Genomic DNA, 20296 nt, shown 5'->3' with positions numbered 1-20296 from the left:
GATTACGTACTTTCAGTTCATCTCTTACGATCGTAGTTCAAAATAGATGTCAAACCTACGAATTAATTCTCCTTTCCCCTATGCTCAAAGTCAAACTCATGTTCCATGAAAGAGGCCAAGTGTGGAAGAAAAGTTATAAAAGCCAATGAGAACACAACATACTCTCAACTATCATGTTTAATTGCAGTATACAAGTTACCAACCAACAAGAAACTATAAAGTTGATTTGGCCGTTTTGCACCACCACATGACATTGGAGTGAGATCCATATTATTCCACGACTCACTTCCCTCCCTATATATATAAATACCCTTAACTCCAACCATTCTCCCAACAACAACTACCCTATCACATTTCACATTTCACATTCACCACATTAATTCCCTTGTTGTTTTTAGCCACAATGGGTCTGAAGTTTACACATGCAGTGATGATAATAGTTATAATGAGTGCTTCAATGTTTTCAGTGAGCATGGCCAACAAGGATTGGTTCCCTGCTTTCAACTACACTGATTGGTGGTCCAGATTTGGGAATCATCAACAAAACAAAACACAGCAACAACCAAGGCAGATTGTTGTGGGTGGTTCTGAGCATTGGCACTTTGGCTACAACTACTCTGATTGGGCTATCAAGAACTTCCCATTTTACCTCAATGACACTCTAGGTCAGTTATGTTATCCTAACTCATTGAAATATGCTAACAAATGAGCATGGATTGATTGAATTCGTTATGCAGTGTTCAAATATGATGCTCCAAATGCCACCACTTTCCCACACAGTGTCTACATGTTCAAAAACTATGGCAGCTTCTTGAAGTGTGACATAAAAAAGGCTAAGATGTTGGCAAGTCCGGTGCAAGGTGGAGGAGAGGGGTTCAAGTTTCTGTTGCAGAAGTGGCAGCCTCATTACTTTGCCTGCGGTGAGAGAAATGGCTTCCATTGCAGCAATGGCACCATGAAGTTTGCTGTCATGCCAATGTTTCGTCCCTTCTGGCCGTGGCCATGATACAATTGCACCGACCATTCAAACTTGCTATCGTTATTTTTTCTTCTTCTTATTATATGTTTTGTCCCAAGTTTTCTTCAAATAAATTATATTGTAGCTTCAACTTGATTGATTTTTATCAAATTTTAATTATTGTAATGCACTTTGGTGAAAGATCATAACAGCCATAAAGAGTTGTTTGTGTTGTATACTTAGGCCTTTTAAATAATAGGACATGAAAATTATCTATAAGAGCCTGTTTTATTAGAAGATGAAACAGAGTTATCTTATATATTTGTTATTAAAAAATTCTTTTTTTTTTCTTTTCTTTACCTTGGTATATCTAGTATAATTTATATATATATATAATAAAAATTTTAACTTCTTTATTCAATTTAATATTATCATATCGAAATAATTTTTTTTCTTTTTTAACTTTTATTTTTTTTCTTTATTCACTTTTACTTTACGTATTCATTAATATTAAAAATGAAGTCGTACTATTATGGTAAGACTTTTTTTATAGTCCAATACACTGAAATCGTGCCATTACAGCAAGATTTTCTTTATATTGAAGTTGTGTCATTATGGCAAGACTTTCCTAATAACCCAATACTAAAGTCGTGCTATTATTGCAAGACTTTCCTAATAATCCAATACTGAAGTCGTGCTATTATGACAAGACTTTCCTTGTTATGGAGTCGTTCCATTATGACAAGACTTTGGTTTCGATGAAGTAATTAATTTAAGTGAAGTCGTTTCTATTTGTGACGACTTCATAAAAAATATTGAAGTCTCTGTAATTTGGGACGACTTCAGCACAACTTAATCAAAGTCGTCTCACTTTGGCATGACTTCTCGTGCTATCTTCACACATATCGGGAATTTGAAAAAAAAGTGTACCATTTTTTGGAAATTATGATTAAAATTGCATCATTTGGGGAAAAAAAACCAAATTTCCAACTATGTTCTCTTTAACTTTTATTTATATGAATTATTTTTTACTTGATCAATAATAATTAGAGAGGGGTTTACTTCAAAAATATTTCAAAAAGTTTAATTATTAAAATAAAATGTAATGATTAACGTAAAATTTAAGATAGAAAAAGAAGACAAAGTGTAGAACGAAGCTGGAAGCAAAGTGAGGATAAAATAGAAACCAAACAGAACCCGCCGTTTCATCTCCATTTCAAAATCAGTTCACCCTAGTAAGCATATACTTTCACAAGTCACAGGCTAAAACTCAAGAACTTTGAAACAGAAGGAAAGAAAGGAAGAGAGTGAGAGTTAAAGAAGAAGCAATGGCGACGCGTACGATCTCGCAGGAAGCATTCGAAGAACTGGTGAAAGAGAACGTCGACGATCTCGGCATGGACCCCATGGAGGCTCTCCAAGACGCCATCCAAACCCTCACTCTTCAAGGCGTCGATCTCTCAGGTTCCTCTCTCTCTTCTCACCTTCTCACCTTCTCCATTTTTCAATCCCTCAACAACGTCGTTTCGCAGGCATCGTCACCTCCGTCCCCGGCGACACCAACCCCGTCATCGACTGCTTGGACCGCTTGAAGAACCTCCAATCCGAACCCGACGATGACGAACTAGTCATAGCGTTCAACACGCTCCACGAATTGTGTTCGAATCCAAATCCAAATGCAAATTCGAATGCGGCAATTGCGACCAGAAACGGCGCCGTCGAGTTAGTTTTTTCGTTTATCCCCCGAGCCACCGGATCTCGCGCGCTCCTTCTCTCCGCTTTAAACGCATTGTCGACTTTGCTTCACGGTTCTGACTACTCGTTTATCAACCGTTGCCGTTTCGCCACTGTTCTGAATTGCTCCTTTTGAATGCTGATTCTCTCTGTCGTTTCAGATGTTCAGAGTACGGGCACGTTTCAGCGGTGTGACGGACCGACGATTGTGATTGGTTTTCTGGCTGATAATAAGCAGGATGTGGAGATCTTGAGCAGTGGATTTCGCGTCGTGGCTTCTGCGGCGACCGGCGATGAGATCGTGAAGGAGTCGTTTATGGAGTTGAAGGTTGATGAGCTGGTTTTGGAGATCTTGTCGTTGCATAAGAACGAGGGGATCCAGAGTTTGTATGACGCGGTTCGGGCGCTTTTGACGCCGGATGACAATCGTGTCGTGGCTTCGCAGGTGAGTTGGGCTGCTTGATGATGTGTTAGACTATGTTTGGTTTACCGTTTGGTCATTTCCAATTTACGTTTTGTCCCGAGAACTCAGTTTGGTTGTATGTTTGATTTTCCTTAAAAGTACCTTAGCATACTACATTTGTCCTGAAACCAGGATTCAATTGCAAGTAGTATCGAGGTTGCCTTTGCAAACTCAGTTAGCAAAATGAAATCTGCTCAAACTTAGTTTCCATACTTTAATCCAAACATGCACTTAGTGTGTTTATTATACTTGAGAAAGATATTTGAGAGTGTGTGTTTCCCTCTCTTAAGATTCTCATATTTTTAATAACTTGGGATACATGGGACACAATGTATAAGAGGGAAAATAAGAAAATTCGAAAAGATACAAATAAGAACTAGGTCCAACACAAAGCACATAACACCTTACAATAAATCCTATTAAAAACTATTTATTCTAACGATTATTATGGATGTAGAAGAAATCCGGTAAAGTTTATCCATGGACACTTGAGGTAGAGAAAGAAATATAGACATGTTAAGTAATATAATGTGATGAGGAATAAGATATGGTACGACGACAGATAGCCAGAAATGAAAGATGTCAATTTTGTGTTTGTACTTTAACATGTGTCCATGTATAATTACAAGAATTTGATTTATCTTAAAAGTCTTACACATTTACCATTTGTTCTGCAGCATGTGTCCATATATCATTACTCTTGTTTGGGTGTTGGAAACAATTCTTGTTTGTCATGAATTCACAAGTAATCATGAAAGGAATTTAAATGTTTGTTGCACTGTCATCTAATCACAGTTCATGTATAATAAGTTCATTCTAATTGATTACAACAAGAAGGCCTTACAAAACACAGATCACACCTGCTATTCGGCTCAGTTAGAGACTGAGGTTTCAGAGTTTGTTCGACAATCTTGAAATGTTTATAGTTGCAGTGTGTGAAAATTAAACTCTTGCAAAAAGTTTCAGTTACTTTTACTATATCTTTTTGTATGACGAATAACAATGATGTGTATATCATTACTTTTGTTTGATTGTAGAAATCATTTATAGTTTTTCATGAATTCACTACAAGTAATTCCAAAAAGAGAATTTACTTATAATGTGATACAACTAACTAGTACCAAGAATTGAAAGAATTAACTCAACAATACATAGAGGTAGAGATAAAGAGAAAAGTCTAACTTATTCTGTATTGATTAGTGAGAATTCAAGAGTCTCAGCACTCTCCTCACAATGGGTTTCTAGAAACTGCTCATGCAGAATTTACATTGCTATTTGCGCCCATTAATTAACTATTCGCTGACTTGTGGGTCAGTTAGGTTTGCTATTTCATTTCTTATAGAGTACTTTAATAATATTCCCCATGTTCTAATAGAACCCATCGACCCTTGAAAAGTTTCTTTCAGCATCATCCAATTACGTATAAGTTCATTCACTTTTATAGTAGTTACATATAGATAATTCTAATTGGTTAAAGGTTTATACTGAACATTCGTTGTGCTATTTTTACTTTATGTGCTGTTTTCAAATGTATCTATATGGGATGAATATACGACACATTGAAAAAGAAAGCAAAATGAAAAAAACAAGGCTTTTGTGTCATTATTTGAAAAATTGATGATGGGAATATTGTTTTAGACCAAATATTTCCTGGAGTGTCATAGGTGTTCATGTACACGGACACGTGAAAATAAAGAAGTAAAAGTGTGCAAGTTAGGAACTTAATTTGGTGAATATGAACGGGGGATTTCTAGTTCATGTCTTTCAAAGTTGTAACCTGCTATCATTTCAGCTATGTGTACATCATGGCAAAAGTATTCGTTTTGATCTGTTTTCAGGTGTATGGTTATGCACGAAAATTTGCCAAGATTGGAATTGCAGAAGCTCTTGTGGATTCTCTGAGTGCAGGGCTTTGCTCACCTGACCTAGTTCCAGCATGCACGACTTTGAAAGTCATTGCTGTAAATGTAAGTGGAGTAATATCCAATCCTATGTTGAGTATGCAAAATTGTGTTTGTATTGGAAGTTCATAGGAATGTAGCCATTAGATAAAACATGTAGTTGTATGGTTTTAGGTGATTTTTGTGGTGACAAATTGTCGGTCATACTTTGTCTCAAAATAGCTGTTGAAACTAAGTTTTTATGGACTGTCTCACCGTAAATGATTCCTAAGATTGAGTTGCTGCAATGGTTTCCTTTTATTGATTCAGACGAGGCAAGGTGGACATGTTAATGGAAATTAAACTTTGGGCTAATGGTGTGGTATATTTGCCTGTGTATCTTTATACAGGACTCGCAGTCTCATTGGTCAATTATTAGGTGACTTTTGCTTTTAATCCCTGTTAGACTCTATGTTTTTCCAGATTTAAACGTACCATGCGTTGCACAATAACTAAAATATAAGTTTGCTTCCTTATTGGGTATGAACAGTAAAATCAACTCCCTGACTGTATACAAGAGTAGTGCTGATAGAATGAAAAAGGAGGCAGAGAGAGAGGAGGAATAGAGTTGCATCACACCACGCACGTCCTCAACAATTTTCTTTTTTCTCTCTTATGGGCTCAACCCTTCAGACATTCTCTCCACTTGGAGTTGGTTATTTGCTTTCTGGTTTCCTAGCTGTCCCATTTTACTATTTTTTTGTGTCATTATTCCCATGGAATAATTCATTCCTTGGCTTCATTACAGCATGTTGTCTTAGCCATGCTAACATCTTCAAACTGAAGACTTGCTGACACAAGTATTGCATTGCATTGATGCCTTGTGTTATCTTTGTTGACTATCTTTATTTTACGTTGCAGGATGAAATATGTAAATCCATTGCTGAGAAAGGTGGCGTTGATGCAGTACTCAGATGTATCAATGACAGTGCTGAACAAGGCAACAAAGCTGTGGCTAAAGTTTGTTGCTCATTACTTTCAAAGGTATAGGTTGAAAATGTGTGGACTGGTTCACCAAGTCATTTGTTTATTATTATTATTATTAATTTTTTGTAATTTCTCTCAGCAAAATATAGTTTCCAATGCTACTTGTTCTTTGTAGGGTTTGCATTGTCTCTTTCTCTGTTGTGTTGATGGTTGTCCTACATTTTCTTCTTGAGCTGAAAGTTTTCCTTGCATATTATAGGTGTTATAATTTCAATCACTTGGGATTTGAGAGTGCTTTGTTTGTGTCCTAGATAAATCCCTTGCATCTTTTTAAAATAAAAATAAAAATGTGAATGCCATCCATTTTTTTGGGAGGATGTAGCTGATGAAATTCACTTGGCTTCCCCAAAATCAGGGGCTGGAGTTTGCAGTAAATAATCTCATAAATTTCCAATCCAAACACAATTTATACTTGTAAATTTTTATATAATGATATGAATGTAGTTGAGTAATGTAAGTAAAACTGAAATGACCTTAAACATATTCATTATTTGATTGCTTATAACTTTTAATGTTCAATTCCATGAAGTTAAAAGTTTTTCATTCCCTTTAGTTAAATGACTTATTTCTTGGTTTAATTGATCAGTTAGCAGGAAGTGACATGAACAAGAGTGAAATTGTTGGGAAAGGAGGTATGGCGAAGTTGATGATACTTTCATCCAGATTTTCCGATGACCCATCTGTTTTGCAAGAGGTGAGAATGTGCAATATCTATTTAGGAAGCCAGTTTAAAATCACAGTCAGACTAAAACATCCTACTCCAAGTATTGAATTGTTCGTTTTGGGCACATCAATTTCGTTATAGTAACCTCAATAGCTATTAGTCAATTGGACAGTGGCTATTGAAGTTTGTAAATGATTTAATCATGGTTTATAATGTTTGTTCATGCGGAGGACAAATAAGAGATGTCAGACACGAATTTCACCTTACCTCAATCTGCAATCTCCCTAGTAAGCTTTCTTCTGGCTTGCATATGCTATCTGCTGGTGTCTCGGCTTAGACCGATTTGGACCCGAGGGTTACCTGCGGAGGAGATTCCGACGCTCAAGTCAACTAAGAATTCTCAGAAAGTCAAATCTCGTGATTAAGGGATTAATGAATGCGTACCTTTAATTCGTGGGGTCTATGTATATTTATAGATTATTAATTATATCTGGCCACGTAGTGAGTTGAACCGCAGATGAGCCTGGGCCAAACCCAGGCCCCACAGTTTCATTATTGTGGGCCCCAAGGGCCTGATTGGTAGTGTTGTAGGTCTATCAAATTCTTGTTCAACTTTCTTAAGTTAGCGGCCTATGCCGCTTACTATTGATTGTTCGATATACATGGTGATCGTTTGCGTCCTTGAGGGGTTATGTAAGCGGATCTCATGGTCGTAGTCAGGTTAAGCCGCTTAGGTGTAGTACACCAGTCCCCTAGTCTGTGTCGGTGTATCTATAGCAGCAAAGGATGAGAAGTGTTGGTGTGTTTTGTTAGACCGCCTAGGTGTAGTACAGTACAATGTTGTTAATGCGTTCAGACTCCTAATATACTTGATCATGCTATTGCTACCAACATTTATAAAGAATTATATCAGACCATATCTTGGACCTAATATTCTCTTTAAAAGTCATGGTTTACTTGTTTCCTTCGAATTTGTGTATATATGTACATCTTGTACCTGTTTTTTATTTTGTTGCTTTTATTTGTGGCACAGGTTATGTCTATTATTTCTGTGCTTTGTTTAAGATCACCTGAAAACGCAGCCCGTGCCGTTGAAGCTGGGGCCGGTGAGCTAGCTGTTCAGGCCATGAAGAAATTTCCTGCAGCACACCAAATGCAGAGAAACTCCTGTCTTATGATCAGAAATCTAGTTGTGAGAAATCCAGAAAACAGGCAAGTTTATGATTCGTGATATTTATTATGCAAGATGTTTAATCATACATTGCTTTGCATTTTTTTTTTGTTTTCTCGTTTTTCAGTTATGTAGTCTTTGCCTTTTAGCATTTACTATGAATGTAGTTTTAAAAACCGGAACATGCAGTACTGGGAATTGACCTGGTAATTGGTCCGTTAATATTAAAAACCAGAACATTTCCGAACTGGTTTAAAACTGGGTTGAACAGTGTTATCAAAAGATTATTTTTTATTTATTTTTTAAAATTTAATCCGACATTTTCGGGACAAATAAAAACGTATTTTAATAAGGATTACAAATTTGCATAAATTATTTTATCGATATTATTTATATAAATTATATAATTTAGTCATTTATATTAATTTACAATTTTTAGATCTTGATTCGTTATACTTTTTACATTTTTGTCATTTTTTTTTCGTTTTAGATGTAACATTGTGATAGTTATTAGATATTGTTGTATTTCATTAAAGTTAAACTTAAGAATTATGATCTTTTAGGTGTACATTGAATATTAAAAATCTATAAGACGATGTTTTTATTTTAGTTATAAAATTATGTTTTAAGTAATAGTTTATGCATTATTTAATTAATATCAGTTTGACCACTTTGAACATCTTTTATAACCAAATCAAAAACTGATTTGGTTTTAAAATATTGCATGAGGCAAATGTGACATAAAAAGATTGCTAAAAACCGAAGAATGTGAATCCTAATACCTCATTATGGTAACCTTGTTGCAACTTTTGTATTGGACAGAACAACCTTGCTTTTGAATGGAATTGAGAAATACATAAGGAAAGCCAAGGGAACACATAGCAACTGTAAGGATGCTGCCACCGATGCGTTGAGGGATTTGGGCCTTGATAATTACAACTTGTAGTTGATGATTTTTTGACCTCTATTGTTTTACACAGTAATACCATCAAGATTCTTTTGTTTCCCAAGCAAAATAGTGAGTGTATGACTGTATATTGTAATTGTCTCTAACCTCTTTACAAGAATATTCTCAATTTTCGGAATTCTATTCTATGTACATACTTGAACCTAATGGCTTCGTCGGAACTCCAATCCAATGGTTATAAGCCATAAATATTCCAGTGTTATCGAGGTTAGCACCATCTTGAATTTTTTCTTCATGTGCATCATTCGTGCATCTACTCTTTGCTTCCCTTCTCCATCTTTTCAAGTTATACCGGTTAGGTATTAGTTTAAAATTGTTCACATTATGAACTATATCGATGACAAAATGCCAAAAACCTAAAACTTGATGTAATTGTTAGGATTGAGTGCACCAGTAGACTAAAAGCTATAACCATTAGTTAGGACATAATTCTTTCGTCACCACGAATCAATTATGACTTGACCTATTTGGTCTCTGCGACGGGACAATTGTGTAACTCGTAATAATCTCTCTCTTAATAATTGTTACCAGGAATCGAACTTGTGACCTTGACACTGATACCAATTGTTAAAATTGGGTATTCTAGAAAATAAAAGAAGAAATAAATGTTCACTCTTATTCAAAAACAAGAAGTATACGATTATATAAAGTTGTTACATCAAAACAAATAACTGCACAAATTACATTTATATGCCTAGATGTGATATCTAATATCATGAAACATGTGATTTATTCTTCTTAAACAATAGGAGTATCAGAGCAACAAAATAACAAACATAACAATAAACTAGAACTAAATCTGCATGCCTAACATTACCTCCCTTAAACTAATGCTTTTATACTGGTTACTCCTAGCATAATTCGTAATTTCTCAAACTGCTCCAGCTTTAAGGGTTTCATCATGATATCAACAAGGTGGTCTTGTGAGTGACTAAAATTGAGTTGAACTGCCCCGTTATTAACCAAGTCTCGAAGAAAGTGGAATCTCACATTGATGTGTTTGCTTTGTCCATGGAACACAGGATGCTTAAAAAGTTGTATAGCATAATTATTATCACACATAATTTCAATTCCAATCTCCCTCTTAATAATTGCAACTAAGAATCAAACTCGTGATCTTGGCTCTGATACTAATTGTAAGGATCAAATGCTTACCCGTAGACCAAAAGCTATAATCATTAGTCAAGACACAACTCTTTCGCCACAACGATTCAATTATGACCTGACTCACTTGACTTTTGTGACGGGACAATTATGCAATCCGCAACAGTAACTACAAGAAACTGTCCCAATGGAAGGATTAAGTCAAACTTTATGCAACAATCATCCACCTCCAAAATATGTTTGTCTAGAATTGATAATAAAATACCAAAAGTTCATCTTTTATTTTTAGATAATGGATTTACGTATTTAACTCTCAATTAAAATATATAGAATCAAATAAATGTTTTAAAATAGAATACTTTTAAACACTAAAAATGATATTTACAACTTAATAATCATAGCAAAACTTTATTAAAAATTGTTCAAAGCAAAATTAAAGTAATTAATTTTATCTAATTTATATCACGCCTAATTAAAGCATTTATCTAATTTATATATAGAAGGTATAATTATTGATTTGGTTTAGAGATGTCAAAATGGGTTTCAACCCGTGAGCCAACCCGGCTCACCACGGGTTCGAGCCGGGTTGGGTTGAGAAAAATTCAACTTTTTCAAAAGTGGGTTGAACTCAACCCGTCACTTAACCCACGGGTTAAACGGGTTCGAGCCGGGTTGATGGTGGGTTGGCCCACTTAACCCACCAACATTTTTTTACATTTTTTTAATTTTTTTAATTTCTTTTTAATTTTTTTAATAATTATTTACTATTTCTTTTATATTTGTTCACAATTTAATATTTTTAAATGCTAGAATGTTGCTTAATTATATTTGAATAGTTTGAATGTTTAATTAATTTGATTGTCAAGTTATATATATATATATATATATATATATATATATATATATATATGTTGTTACTTTAATCTTTAACTATAATTTTTATAGTAAATTACTCAAGTAACCGTCTTATAAACAATTTTTTCTAAATTAGCATGAAAAAAATGTATAGTTTTTTATTTATATTTTGTTGAATAGCATGACAAAAAATTTGTAATATTAGTCATGCTTTCTTAGACTAATGGATACTTTCTTGGAAATAATTCTTCATATATTAGTGGTGAGCATGATCAAAACATGGATTTTTGATTTTACTATGATTGTTATCTCAGGGGTTACTTAAAAATTTATTTAAATATTTGAATACTAAAAAAAATAAATAAATAATTTTTTTAGGTGGGTTGGTGAGCCAACCCACTTAACCCACCAACCCGTGGTGGGTTGAGCCGGGTTACAAAATTTCTGGCTCACCAGAAAGTGAGCCGGGTTGGGTTCACTCATTTTCAACCCGGCTCGTGGTGAGCCAACCCGTGTGAGCCGGGTTGGCTCACTTTGACATGTCTAATTTGGTTCCCCAATTTTTTGAGTTGGTTCAATTAGTCCTTGGGTTTTTGGAAGGTTCAATTTGGTCCTCGAGTTTTTGGACGATTCAATTTGGTACTCTTATTTTTTAAAGTGGATCAGTTTAGTACTTCCCGTTATATTCTAGTTAACGCTGTTTGTATATGGGTGAGTTGTCACTGTGCAATAGAAACAAGGGTGGAGTTGTTAATGGTATTGGTTTGTTTGTTGGGTGTAGTTAACATCATTTTAGTCTCTATGTTGATGTACCCTTGATGAAGTGTATTCAGTATGGTACTAAATTGATTCACTTTAAAAAATAAGGGTACCAAATTGAACATTTTAAAAATTTGGAAACCAAATTGAACAAACTAAAAAAATTGGAGACCAATCCGTAATTAGACCTATATAGAACTACTTTGATTCGAGATCTATCTATATGTAATGTCTACATGGCATCATGCCGTATGAGAAACGTTTTCTTCGTAGGTTCTATTGAGTTTTTTCCTATCAACTTGTCAATAGAACTTTGATCAATGGAGTGTTGACATGGGGATCATCTTTGATTTCCAAGAAATGTTGGAAATTATAAAGATGTTCAAGAATCAATGTTATTGAAAATCAGCTATGGTGGTGCCATGATAAAAATTGGTGGTGATTTACAGTTTGTTCTCATGGTAGGCATTTTGGGAGTCAGAATGCTGGCGATGAATGAAGATGGAAAAGTATGTGGAGAGGCATGTGACATTATAATTTAACATAACTCCCTACCTATATTATAACAACCTCTTTTTCCTTGTCCAATCTCGATGATGTTGTTGCTTCCCGTGAATGCTATCGTTTGCCGCTTCTCATGCTTCTCTATTGTCACTACACCATTGACATTACTGTTGACGTCACTATTGTCGTTGTTGCTTGTCACTACTGCTGCTGCCGACGATTGCAATTTGTTTTTTCAAATTACTTTTGTTCAATGCTAACCTTTCGTAATTTTTCTTTTTCTTTTTCATTCTAGTTATTTTCTAAAAATTTTCCACTATAATTATTTTTTTGGAAAAATATGTCACCTATATTTCGGATACAATGATCAATGAATTTGACACTTTAAGAACACCCACAAAAATGATCCTGATCGAAATTGTGAAATCCTAGAAAATGACATTGTAGAAGTGATAGTGGTTTAAAAATAATGTGACTCGATTGTTTTAAGGGTTAAATATGTTTTCGGTCCCTTAACTTTCGATGGAAATTGAAAATAGTTCATTCTCGAAACTTTAGACTAATTTAGTTCCTCAACTTTGAAAGTGCGTTTATTTTGTCCTTCAACTAATTTTTTTAAGTTTATTTGACATTTTAAATGCATTTCATGATAGTATTTAAGTTGTTTACATCATTTAACTCATTTTCCCTTCAATGTTTACTTCGAAACACGTTTAAAACGTCAAATAAACTTTAATAAAATTTGGTTAAAAAGACTAAATTCATCCATTTATTAAAGATGAGAGACTAAATTGGTTTAAAGTTTCAAAGCGGGACTAATATCAATTTTCACTAAAAGTTAAGAGACCAAAAACATATTTAACCCTTATTTTAGTATTAAAAGGTTTTAGTATAAATAGAATTGTAATAAAAGAGTTTCATTATTTTAAAACACACCATCTCTTTAGAAATCACTTTTCTAGAGTTCTCTAACTTCTCTTTAGGAGTTCTGTCTCTTTGGTTGTCTGATCGAAGAACCGAGACTGTAGGATTGATATTCTTAGCGAGCTCTTCAAGTTGAACCGATCAGTTTCTTCGTTCGCGTAAGTTGAGTTTTCGCCCTCTTTTTGGTATAATTATGTTTTTTGTCGCATGCGAGCCATCTTTCGCTTGCATGTGTTGTTTTAATCATCAATATGTGTCTTTGTTGATCAATGATCATAATGGTAGGTCCTGATCTTTCTTGTAATGTTTCTATGTGTAGATAAAGCATCTTGTGGAGTTAGATGCGTTTTGGTGTTTTTTTAGCAGTTTGGGCTTGCAGAGTCGCTTTGTCAGATAAGGGAAGCTAATAGCTTTTAAACTGAGTGAGTTATATCTTGTATGATTGTGAAGTATCTAATAGCGTTAAGCCTCACCATGTCAGCATTGAGCGCTGACTTTTATGAGCCAATCAGCGTTAAGCCTCACCATGGCAGCGTTGAGCATTTGCTTATACGAGCCAATTAGCGCTGAGCGCTACTCTGTTTTCAACACTATGTCTTATTGGTAAAATGAAGATTCTCTCTTTGTTAACCGTCAGATTAAGCTGAAATTTTGACAGCTGATTCTAGACACGTGAATCTTCATTTTGACCGGTGGGATATTTGTTTTATTGTCTGTGGTTAGAGAAATGGTTTTCACCGTTTGGATGTTTTTCATGTATAGTGCCAATTACCATTTGGATGTTCTGTGTATACTTGAATTGGATTCTATAGTCCTTATTGTTATGAATTGAGATAAAAATGTTATTGTGGGTATATAAGATGATAATTGGTATGAAATGTTGTGTGGGCATGCAGAGTTATGATGTTTAAGGAATTTCAAGGAGAATTTCTATATGGTGGTATTTTAGTGTATGCAATGACATAAGGACTTGGTATTGGTTGGTATCTTAACGCTCTAGTAATCATTAATTCTCAAATAGAGTAAAATGAGTTATGTCGTGAGGAGTAGTAGGAAGTCCTTGTCACTGAACTTGATCAAATCCTAGGCACGAAGGAGATTTACCTTGTGGGTGGTTGGTGATAACCCCTTGAGGCCAAACTTTGCAGAGTTTGGGAACCACACACAGGTGCAAGCCACCGAGAGATCCGATGTCACTTGCATGTATCTAGATAATTGAGTTTAGTTTTAATTGTATCTCTATTTATATGTATGCCTATGTGTGCTATGTTGGTAAACAGAGTTAAGTTTTCATATGAATATTTCCTTGTTTACATTAGCTTACCCTTTTTCTATGTTTTAGTGTTGTTTATCTTTCTTTTGTGTTGATCACCTATTCGGTGGGAGCAGATGTGGTTGCAGTGTTAGAGGCACCTCTAGAGGTTGAGGAGTCATCTTTTAAGTTAATAAAAGGTTTCCGTGGGAGTTGTTGTAAGTGAGTAGTCTGTGCTTAGAATTAGAATTGGCCTTTTAGAGTTGGTTTGTATAAACATTATACTTTTATAGTCCTATCTGTTTCAGGACTGTATTAATATACTTTATACATTGAATCTTCTGTTTTGACTACTATAGTGAAGCAATCATATTTTATTAGTCTTTTATAAGCTACTAAAATTGGGATGTTACAGAAATCATTGCATTGAATCAAACTTAAATACAACTATTTTATAATTATTGTGAAAAATTTATGAAAGAAGGAATAATTATAACTAAAGAACTTCTAATGAAAAAGGATAATGTTGTGGCTTACACCCAAACTTCAAAAAATGTGAGAGAAGCGCTTTATAATGATTTAGGGAGAAATTATGGTAGAATAAAAAGGACCATTATATATGTTCTGTAGAAATCCAATGTATATGAAAGAGAAGAGAGAAAAAAAACTAAGCAACCTAATATCAAAGAAGTATGTGATAGAAATATAGAGGCACCAATTTATCAATATATTGCTTGATTTTGGTACCAAACAAGCTTGTCAGTCAACTTTATAAGATTGGAGAGTTTTTGAGATATGATTGATGCTACAAGTGTTTATGAACCTAATTTTTCAGCTCTTACTTATCATGAAATTAGCCATTTGATAAACTCATTGTCCAACAAGTTTAGTCAAATTTGATTTCCCCACTTAATGTAGCATAGTAGGTAACCAAAGATCAATTCGTGGAAAGATAAAGTGGGTTTGAGTGATTTTTAAGTGTGTTTGTGTAATTTGGGGGAAATCTAACTAAAATTAACTAAGAATGACTACTAAAATGTGTGTGTGCAAACTGTTAGATGGAAAATCTAAAAAAATTATAATGAATGCAAGGTGTTTGTGGAAATTTCAAGATGAATTATGCATAGCAATAAAGTAATACACTTAAGCTACACACAACCTAATCATGAGAAATGTTTCTAATACATGAATCAAACTAAATTAACCTATTGAAAATGAAATTACAAAACAATATGCGCAAAACTAGGATCTGAATGAAGATGTGCATGAGTGATAGATGCGGAACAACTTGCGTATCATTATGCAATGGATGGAATGGTGATGTGGTGATACAAAATGGTTGAAAACAATATTAATTAAACATAGAAACTGAATTCAAACAAAATGATTGAGTACACCAATTGTTGGTTAAGAACACGTCGAGCCATGAAATTACTATGGAAATGAGTCAAACAAATCACGTATTGCACCACAAACTAATTAGAAATGGGAAACAAAATTGTAAAATAATCAAAAATGCGAATCGAAGTGAAGCACGAATGAAACAATGGCGCAAATAGTGGTGATGGTTCAATTGATTGATTCTCGCTTTTCTCTTAGTTAAAATACCTTCAAATTGATATAGATGATTATGTCTCTTCTAAGACTCAATTTTTTTTACAAATTAAGTCCAATATTAAACTGAGATATCAAGAATCAACAATTCAACAAGGAGGTTCATAACATTGAAAAGTTGTTTAAAGATCATAAATTGTAGTGAAACAAAATGCTTGTTCTATTATGTCAGATTCATGGACTAACCAAAAGCAGCGTTGTTTGATTAATATTTTGGTCAGCTCCCCTACATGGACAATGTTTGTCAAGTTTATTGATGGTTCTAAATTTGTGAAGATAAGGTAAAAACTATTTGAGATGCTTGTTACCCTTGTGGAGGAGAATGAAGAAGAAAATGATGTTCAAGTTATATAATGGAAGCAATTATGTGTTAATTAGTTAATAATGCTATTGTTAGCAACTTCAGTATTGCTAAGATTATAGCCAACAAAATAGAAAGGGTAAAGTCAACCCTTTATATGGCCCACAATGCTATACATGATGAGTTAGCTTCTATGACCCATAATGATGTTTGGGATCTTGTGGATTTACCACTCGGTTGTAAATCAGTTAGGTGTAAATGGGTTTTCAAGACTGAGCGTAGTCCAGATGGAAAGTTGAGAGGTATAAAGCCATACTTGTAGCAAAAGGCTATAGTTAGAGGGATGGCACTAACTAAAAGGAGACTTTCTCATCGGTATCTACTAAGGATGCTTTTTGTGTTGTTATGGCTTTAGTAGCTCATTTTAATTTGGAGCTTCATCAAATGGATGTCAAAATAACTTTCTGAATGGAGATTTATTTGAAGAAATGCATATGGTTCAACTTGTTGGCTTTTCTAAAAAAGGAAAAGAGCATTTGGTTTTCATGTTGAAGAAGTCTATTTATATGTTGAAACAAGCTTCTAGACAGTAGTATTTAAAATTTGACCAGGTGGTCACTTCTTTTGGCTTCAAGGAAAATGCCTTAGATAAATGGATTTACCTAAAGAAAAATGATAGTCATTTCATCATTTTTGTCTTGTATGTTGATGATATTCTTCTTACTAGTAATAGTATTGAACTTGTGACTGAGACAATATTTATGTTAAATAACCATTTTGATATGAAGTACCTTGGTGATGCCTATGTTGTTATGGGCATTCAGGTTTTTTGTGATAGGTCACGTGACATTCTTGGATTGTCTAAAAAAGGATATATTGATAAAGTTCTCAAAAGGTTTAACATGCATTCTTGTTCTTCATGTGTTGCACCTATTCAGTAAGGTGACAAACTCTCTAAATCTCAATGTCCTCAAGTTCATGATGATAGAGTTGAAATGGAAAAAGTCTCATATGCTTCTGTTGTTGGTAAATGTATGCTCAAGTTTGTACTCGTCCCGATATTGCTTTTTGTAAGATTCATGAAATTTAATTATTTAAATTAATAATTAATTAATAAATGCGGGTAGTGGGGGCCATTATGGCATTAAATGTTGATTGTTGTGACATGAAAAAGTACTAGCTCAAATGGTTGAGAGTACTTGATTTTGTATGAGGACTTGGGTTCAAGTTCTATGCATGTCATTTATGTGTTATTTAATTGATTTTTATTTTAATAATATGCTAGATCATGATGAGTGATAATAAATGAAACATGAATTGGTTGAATGGTTGTGCATTGATTTAATAGTTGTATGGTTAGGGGTTCGAACCTAGGCTTATGCAAAAATAACTTTCTTTTTGCCAAAATTCCTTTTGGCATGAATCTAAAAGGCCAAAAACCCTAGCTGACAATGGGCAGCCAAGAGGGGCTGGAGAAACAGCTACTGATGAACTTTGAATGACAATTAAGTTCACATTTTCGTTTTTCCTCCCTTCATTGCTAATTAAGGCAAAATTTAGTGAGAATTAAGGGTGAGAGGGTGGATTTTTGCTAAGGCTGTCATTGGTGCATATTGAGAGAGAGAATCACAATGCAAAGAAGGAGAAGTGAGAATTGAGAAGGAGTCTTGAAGGAAGAATCACAAGCTAAGGCTAATTGGAATCAAGGACTCAAAGATTTGCGCACTTTTGGAGCAAGGAATCCAGGTTAGGGGAGCTGTAACTCTCGTTTTAGATTCTAATTACATAATTTCGCATGAAATGTGATGTATGATGATTCCTTGTTAATGTGTTTTCTAAACTACATTGAGTTTCTGGAAAATTTTCAGAAACCACCTAGTGGGCCTTCAAAGCTTCTAGGCGACCCATACCTTTTTTGTGCATTTATCAGTTCCTACGAGGAACTGCCTAGCGGTGAGTTATGTGCCGCTAGGCAATGCAAGCTACGCAACCCAATTTTTAGGTTTTCCTATGAACGAAGGGATCTTGGAGTGTTTCTAATCGGGAAAGAAGGGAGTTGACCCAGGGGTATAGTTTTAGATATTAAGAATTGGTTGAATTACGCTGTAAATTGGAAGTTAATTGGATGAAAATCATATGAACATGTGGTTAGGGTTTGAATAATTGGGAATTTTGGGTTTTGGAATTAATTGCAGCGTGAACTGAACTTAGAGTGATTCATTTTACGTTAATTTAAAACGTGAGTGCAGTTAATTGGGGATTAAGGGTGGATGAATTGGAAAATCGAGGATGATGATGATTTTTGGGTTCTAAAGGGCGGGAGAATTCTGAAAAATTTCCAGAACACGTATGCACCGCTTGGCGGTATTGTGCTTGTCGTCAAACGCCACAAACAGAACAATGGCACTTGGTATTTGGGACATTCCGAGGGTGGGATTTTGGTGTAGAATAGTTAGGGGAAGAAATAGTGGTGTTATCATATGCAGGAATTGGTGATACGAAGTTAAAAAATTCATGAGGCAATACAATGTGAGATTAATAGACTTGAGATTGGTTGGAAGAAGTAGAATTTAATGGCAGTGAGGTAGAAGTTTCATGTAGTTAGGACTTTAAGGGAATTACAGGCCAAATTTTGATGTGAGAGTTATGGGGCCATGTGGAGTTGCCTAAGTTGAGTTTGGGAGTAAGAATATAGATAGGAGCATAAGGGTCATGTATTTATAATTGGTGAGAGATGAAGTCAATATCTGAGAACATGTAAGGAATACACATAGTAGGAGTTGATTATGGCACTATGTGAAGAAGCAAAGTTGACCTTACGCAAATCCTAAGTATTGGAACATTTGGGGTTGATGAATCTAAAGGGGACCAGAGACTTTAGTAACAAGTTAAATATAAGAGAATTTGGTGAAATTAACTTGGTGAAGTTTACTGAGGGTTTTGATTCATAGCTTAGAGTGTGCAATCTGCTTGGTGTGCCTAAAAACTAGTACAACGTGAGGTGTAGCGCCTGCTGGTGAGGTATGAACCACCAGGCGATATCTATGAAATTAGAGGAAACTTGGAACGTGTGGCGCTTGGCGGTAAGGGTGGTCCCGCCAGGCGATACCTGCAGGAATAGTGGCATCAGAGGCGCTTGGCGCCTGGCGTCACGTGTTCCCCGCTAGGCGGTCTGGATACGTGTTTCACCTGGCGGCTTAGGAGCAACGCCAAGCAATAATGTAGATGTAGAGTGATGCTTTGACGTGCGTGGTCTACAAGGCTTTGATGATACTTTAAAGGTCGTCGTTGGTGTTCCTTGAGTTATGGCTCAGAACGTATCCCTTAAGTTGTGGCTCGGGATGGGGGTTAAGCACGTGGTATTCCTTGAGTTGTGGCTTAGAATGGCATCTCTTGAGTTGTGGCTCAGAATGACATCTCTTGAGTTGTGGCTCGGGTTGGTGAGTGTTGCCGGTGTGAGTGTGCGAGTTGTGGCTCGTACGGATGGGTCTAAATAGATTCCCTCCTCAGTAATTAGCTGACAAGTTTTGTAGTCTTGAGACGTTATGAACTATGTTCGTAATGGGAACTCGACCTGGCATTACGGAGTACGGTCTATAGCAAGTTTCCCGCATGTGCTCTACAAGTTGTGGCTTGTAAGTGTGGCAACAAGACATCTTGAGGTATTCTTCTAAAGATGTAGACCATGGATGACATGGTGGTGGCCATGAGGTATGGAATCAAAGGATAAAGTTCCTTTGATGGGTGTATATGTATATATTTGAATTATCTATATGTTTATCTATTAGCTCACCCTATCTGCTTGTGTTTGGCGATGATCGTGTACGCGGTACATGGAAGCAGATGATGTTGTAGGTGAATCTGGTGAGGCATAGAGTTGGAGCGTGGGCTATATGGGAGAAAAAATTTATTAGAGTTTTAAGTTTTATGGTTTTTGAATAAATTTGTAAACACTTATGTGAACGAATTTTATACATTATGGATTTTTTTCATTTACGATGTAATAATGGTTTAATTTTTTGCGTTTTGAGAAATGATTTTTCAATAAATGACGTTTAATTATCGTTATTTTATTTTATTAAAAACTTATAATATTTGG

At 35.0% G+C, this 20296-nt stretch overlaps 2 protein-coding genes across 2 annotated transcripts; both read left to right on the top strand.

The window, feature by feature from the left end:
- The first annotated feature begins 325 nt into the window (after window positions 1–325).
- Window positions 326–1274, top strand: LOC114174148. The gene is made up of 2 exons (XM_028058924.1): window positions 326–665; window positions 738–1274. Exons 1-2 carry the CDS (start codon window positions 404–406, stop codon window positions 1004–1006), a joined length of 531 nt encoding a protein of 176 aa, XP_027914725.1. The 5' UTR covers window positions 326–403; the 3' UTR covers window positions 1007–1274.
- An 850-nt stretch (window positions 1275–2124) lies between these two features.
- LOC114167398 (armadillo repeat-containing protein 6) lies at window positions 2125–9112 on the top strand. The gene is made up of 8 exons (XM_028052490.1): window positions 2125–2422; window positions 2491–2766; window positions 2854–3137; window positions 4994–5122; window positions 5957–6079; window positions 6669–6776; window positions 7780–7958; window positions 8740–9112. The coding sequence occupies exons 1-8, from the start codon at window positions 2287–2289 to the stop codon at window positions 8861–8863; spliced, it is 1359 nt and encodes a 452-aa protein (XP_027908291.1). The 5' UTR covers window positions 2125–2286; the 3' UTR covers window positions 8864–9112.
- The last annotated feature ends 11184 nt before the right edge of the window (window positions 9113–20296 follow it).

The sequence above is a fragment of the Vigna unguiculata genome, chromosome 2, assembly GCF_004118075.2.
Source record: "Vigna unguiculata cultivar IT97K-499-35 chromosome 2, ASM411807v1, whole genome shotgun sequence".
In the NCBI taxonomy this organism is placed as follows: Eukaryota; Viridiplantae; Streptophyta; class Magnoliopsida; order Fabales; family Fabaceae; genus Vigna; species Vigna unguiculata.
This window is presented reverse-complemented; position numbering and strand designations above follow the sequence as displayed.